Source organism: Branchiostoma floridae, chromosome 16 (assembly GCF_000003815.2).
Source record: "Branchiostoma floridae strain S238N-H82 chromosome 16, Bfl_VNyyK, whole genome shotgun sequence".
NCBI lineage: Eukaryota > Metazoa > Chordata > Leptocardii > Amphioxiformes > Branchiostomatidae > Branchiostoma > Branchiostoma floridae.
Window position 1 is genome coordinate 18,429,288 of NC_049994.1, and position 4,706 is coordinate 18,433,993.

General features: G+C 42.1%; 2 protein-coding genes across 2 annotated transcripts in view; both read left to right on the forward strand.

Moving 5' to 3' along the window:
• The window catches only part of LOC118403055 (zinc finger protein 260-like), an 11,720-nt gene extending 10,100 nt beyond the window's left edge, over positions 1-1,620 (forward strand). Inside the window, exons 4-5 of the mRNA XM_035801492.1 lie at positions 261-463; positions 1,047-1,620. Of these exons, the coding sequence (XP_035657385.1) occupies positions 261-463; positions 1,047-1,261 (418 nt within the window). The 3' untranslated portion in view covers positions 1,262-1,620. The remainder of the gene's footprint in view (positions 1-260; positions 464-1,046) is intronic.
• Positions 1,621-2,348: 728 nt separating this feature from the next.
• On the forward strand, positions 2,349-4,302 carry LOC118403056 (failed axon connections homolog). The gene is made up of 3 exons (XM_035801493.1): positions 2,349-2,693; positions 3,469-3,608; positions 4,033-4,302. The coding sequence occupies exons 1-3, from the start codon at positions 2,477-2,479 to the stop codon at positions 4,300-4,302; spliced, it is 627 nt and encodes a 208-aa protein (XP_035657386.1). The 5' UTR covers positions 2,349-2,476.
• Positions 4,303-4,706: the final 404 nt, after the last annotated feature.

A 4,706-nucleotide genomic window follows, 5' to 3' on the forward strand; every position in this document is an offset into this window, starting at 1 on the left:
ACACAAGCACAGGCACACTCACATGTACAGACGACACACACACAGTACACACACACAAACAGATACATAGGCACAACAAACACAGACACACATGGACAGACACACCCACCCAAAGACGTGCACACAGACACACGACACACATACACGCACAGACACTAGTACACAGACACAAACAAAAGAAAGCCTGAAATGTTCCCTAACAGTGTATAACACAATGTGTATTATTTGCTGACACTATTGCAAATTTTGTTGCTGTGTAGGGGTCTTGTGCGGAACAGGTGGATCGACAACTTTGACCAGCTGCAGGACCTGTTTGAGGTACCGTGGGCGGTCATGTTCTTCTTGAGGTCAGTCAGGGGCAAGATTCGGCAGACCATGTGGGGTCATGGCCTCGGCCGCCACTCTAAGGAGGAACAGGAAGGCATCATTGAGAAAGATCTCCGGGCCATCTCAAGTTTTCTAGGTACACTCTGTCTTACTGTACAGTTTTAAGTTATTGAGAAACATTGAGAGGGTCCAGTCACTTGGATTTTTCACAGAGTGGGCAAAGCCATGTGATAACGGGCATTAACAATTAAGGGAGGTCGGAGGGTATCCTCCCTTAAAAAATTTAATCTAATAACCCTCAGAAATACTATTTCCTGCATTTTTAGGAACAACTTTAATGTATAAAGCCAACAATTGTTTTTCTTGCAAAATAACTAACACTCCAGCCCGCTATGCTGGCTGAAACACAGCATACTGGCCCCAAATCAAAACGTAGGGGATACAAATCACAGCATAGTGGATGCAAATCACAGCACAGGGAATACAAATCACAGCATTGGGAATGAAAACCACAGCATAGGAAATGCAAATCACAGCATAGGGAATACAAATCACAGCATAGGGAATGCAAATTACAGCATAGGGAATGCAAATCAACAAAGTGATATCAATTAAACAATTGCTTTGACCTATTGAAGTCTATTGACATGTTCAAATATTAGACACATACATGTATACATTTAAGGTACAACATTTTTACTTTTGTTTTCCTTTTGCAGGTACTAAACCTTATCTGATGGGAGATGAGCCTACTGAGGTAGATGCAGCAGTGTTTGGGCAGCTTTCGGAGCTTTGTTGGGCTAACCATGACTCCTACCTACACAGGATTGTCACTGTGGACTGTCCCAACCTGCAGGCATACTGCAGCCGTATCAGGGACCGCTATTGGCCAGACTGGGACCAGCTGACTAAGAAAACTAAAAAGGACCAATGAGGATATGTTCTGTAACGTTAGTTCACCTTTATCCACAGAGTAACCTATATCTGTTGTATACAAAAATAAGGTATTTGGGGAGCGTTAAGTCGATGGAAGGTAGTTTCACATTGCAATATTTTGAAAATATTGATATTTGGAACCCACGTGGTTGACCTTGAGTCTCTAAATACCCAGATTTTTTTAAACACCAAATTTAGGTTACCCCTTGGATTAAGGTGACCTAGTCTTAATTGACATTCCAATATTTCTCTTGTAAAAAAATAGTGCCACTGGCACCATCTAATGTTTGTTATTTTATGAATCGATATGAAGTATTTGCTTTAAAAGCAATAATAACAAGCGTTCGTAGAACTCAACCTCCGTTGGAGGTTTTTTTTTATAGACATTTAGCCTACAGTATATGATAAGTCCAGTTGGCAAAAATTCCCGGACTTTTACTGGAACTTTTTCGCGCCTATGTAGTTGCATCATCCCTTTTGAGTGGAATAATTTGAGCTGAGTCCGGCTGACAGATTGTCAAGGTATTTGGAATGCAGATAGCTTCAGTCATGGACTGTGAGCAAGCAAGGGAGTGAGATAGATTAAAATGGAAATGCCTTACATAATCAATTTTTATCATGCAAATCAGGGACTAATTTGCATAGATAATAAGGACAGTTTATAAAGCTTTAACTTCATTTCACAATAGCAGATATTCAAAGATAAGAGACATGTAACTAACAAAGAGAGAAATATTAGCCTTGATGAGTAGTGGTATTTTCGATTGGTAAAAATTCCGGGAATTTACCGCTCTGTGCATCAAAATCAGCTTCTTACACCAGATCAGGACGAAATGAGGTAAACTTTAAAAGACTAGAGTTCATATTGAACTATCATGTTGATCTTCAAATTAAAGATCTTTCTTCTTAATTGTATTCTGTGATCTTCTTTATCATATCCACACCCACTGATTTCAGGTCATCCAGCGTTCCCTATATAGCTAATTTCTGGCAATCGAACGTATAATATAACGTTACACTTATAGGCTAGGCCCTGAGGCGTCGCCAAGAAATGAAAGTTACCCGCCATGAGTGTACTCCGCAGAGCTGCTGGAAGTAGGCCCCAGTCGCACCACCAAGTTTACTACACAAGTTCTGCTCGCGCCTACTGTCAAGTTCAGTACTTTTTCAAAATCATTCAAACCTAGGACAGCCGCTCCAGGGCCTTGTGAAAATGTCCGAGTCCCCAGAAAACGTCCAGGGATCGCTAGCTGCCCTGTACGAGTCTCTCCAGACGTCAGTCCTACAGCTGTTCACGGACCCAACCCAACTGTCCCCGGGCCAGGCTGTGCTGGTCGCCGCCTCTGCGCTGTTTGTCGGGGCGGTGGTGTGGACCTGCTGCGGCGGGCAGAGGCGGACAAAAGTCAAGCTAAGGGCAGAGTTTACACCAGGTAAGGCTCACGTATTAAACTGTCCAGTTTAATAATTTGATGTCTGGCCGTTAGGGGGCGTGTTTGATCAATGGTTACTCGTACCTTGACACCTTGAGTTAAATGTTAACTACTGTAAGTCTTGAAATTTTCGGTAGCTGTGGGATTTAACGTTGACTTCCCCAGCACAAATGAGCTGCTCTCATCTGACATTTTCATTGTGTCACTTCTATTCAATATTGTCTCAATGATTATAAGTTTTCAAAAACGTATTTTTTAAAATTGCTCTGAAATTATCTAATACGTTAGGTGCAAAATTAAAGGGATCTACAGTACTTCTGAGTTTAAGGTAAAGAAACCTGTTTGCAGCTATTGGGCTAAAGGAAAATAATTTGATCAGACACACTTTTCAGCTGTTACTGTGAATTTGTTTATAACCTTTGCCAAGAAATTTATATTTTTGGCAGCGTTGTATGTATAACATTATGTGTGTGTGTGCAGAAGACCAGCATAACTAGCATATTTGGCATGTGAGTAGGTCTTGATGAGACCTGGAAACTATTAGATTTTGGGGCCCCTAGCAACTTGTTATGGTACTGCAGCGGAACATCCTGTTTACACAGCCCTGTTGTTGCATTAATAATTTTTTTTAATTGGTGTTAAAATTTACACAGCCCTATTGACAGTATTGTTGCATCACTTAGTATAATAATTGGTGTTAAAATTTACACAAGCCCTATTGTTGCATTAATTGGTGTTGACATTTATATTTATATTGACTGTTCGTGTTGGCCAGGAAAAGTGTACTACCATGTACCTGGACCACCTGTGAAGGTCATCCCAAGTCTGACTCCGTTTGGTATGAAGCTGGAGACATATCTGCGTATGGCCGATATTCCGTACGAGCCCATGTATGGGAGGAGTATGGGCCCAAAGGTTTGTGTTACTTAATGCGAAACATAGCAGCACGTTCGGGTTAACACTTTTAAATTATGATAGACCAGAATGACTTTTATACATTTTATCCTCATGAACAATCAAGATTCCCCCCCCCCCTCCCACTCAAAAAAGCCGTACCCCCTAAGGCTCAGATGTTATGTCTATTGTTTGTTATGACGAGAGCCATTGTACATGTAGACTGTGTCTAGTATGCTGTCGGGCTGATCGGCCCCCTATGGTTCAGTAAGGATGGGCCATCCTATGGTTCAGTAAGGATGGGCTCACAGCCTCACAGCTACTGGGGTATGGTATTTATCTGGCTATTAGTACCCATGCATTGGCATCAGGGCCTTCATGGATAAAGGTCATTGTAGAGAATATTGTTGACTTGAACTTGACTTCTAAAACTTTCTATCCACAGGGTAAAATCCCATGGATAGAGTATAACGGTGAAGCCATGGCAGACTCTGGTCTCATCATGGAGTTCCTGAACAGGGAGAAAGGTGTGGACCTGAACCGGACCCTGAGTGATGCAGACAAGGCTGTCAGCAGGGCCTTCACTAAGATGGTGGAGGAGAACACATACTGGTACGAGGGCTGCTGCCAATATTGCAAACTGCATTTAGCCATGGGTATGCCTAAACACCACATACGACCACAAATGACCCAGAAACACCACAAACGACTCTAATATGCAGTTTATATGGGTCAAAGACCTTGTGTGGCGATCTGGAGACATTGTTTATACATTTATGAATTTTTAAAAAATGCAACAAGTCCTACGTATTCACCAGTTATTTCCAGTTTAATTAAGTCCGATTTCAAGACCATGTTGGATCGTGCGTGCTTGCATTTGAGGCTGAAAAACACTTAGTATACATCACCTTGTCGTCTATTGAAGTGAGGAAGGTATCGAGAGCTTCCCCAGCGAGAGCACTAGCACGGCCGAGCGAGCATGTCGGCGCAAGATGTGCTTCGATGTGTGAAGGCAGCTGACTAACTTGAAATAGCTGATGACACAGAATACGTAGGACGAGGAGCTAGTTAGGCCATCATAAATGTATGAACTACGTCTCCAGAGCGCCATTTTCTATT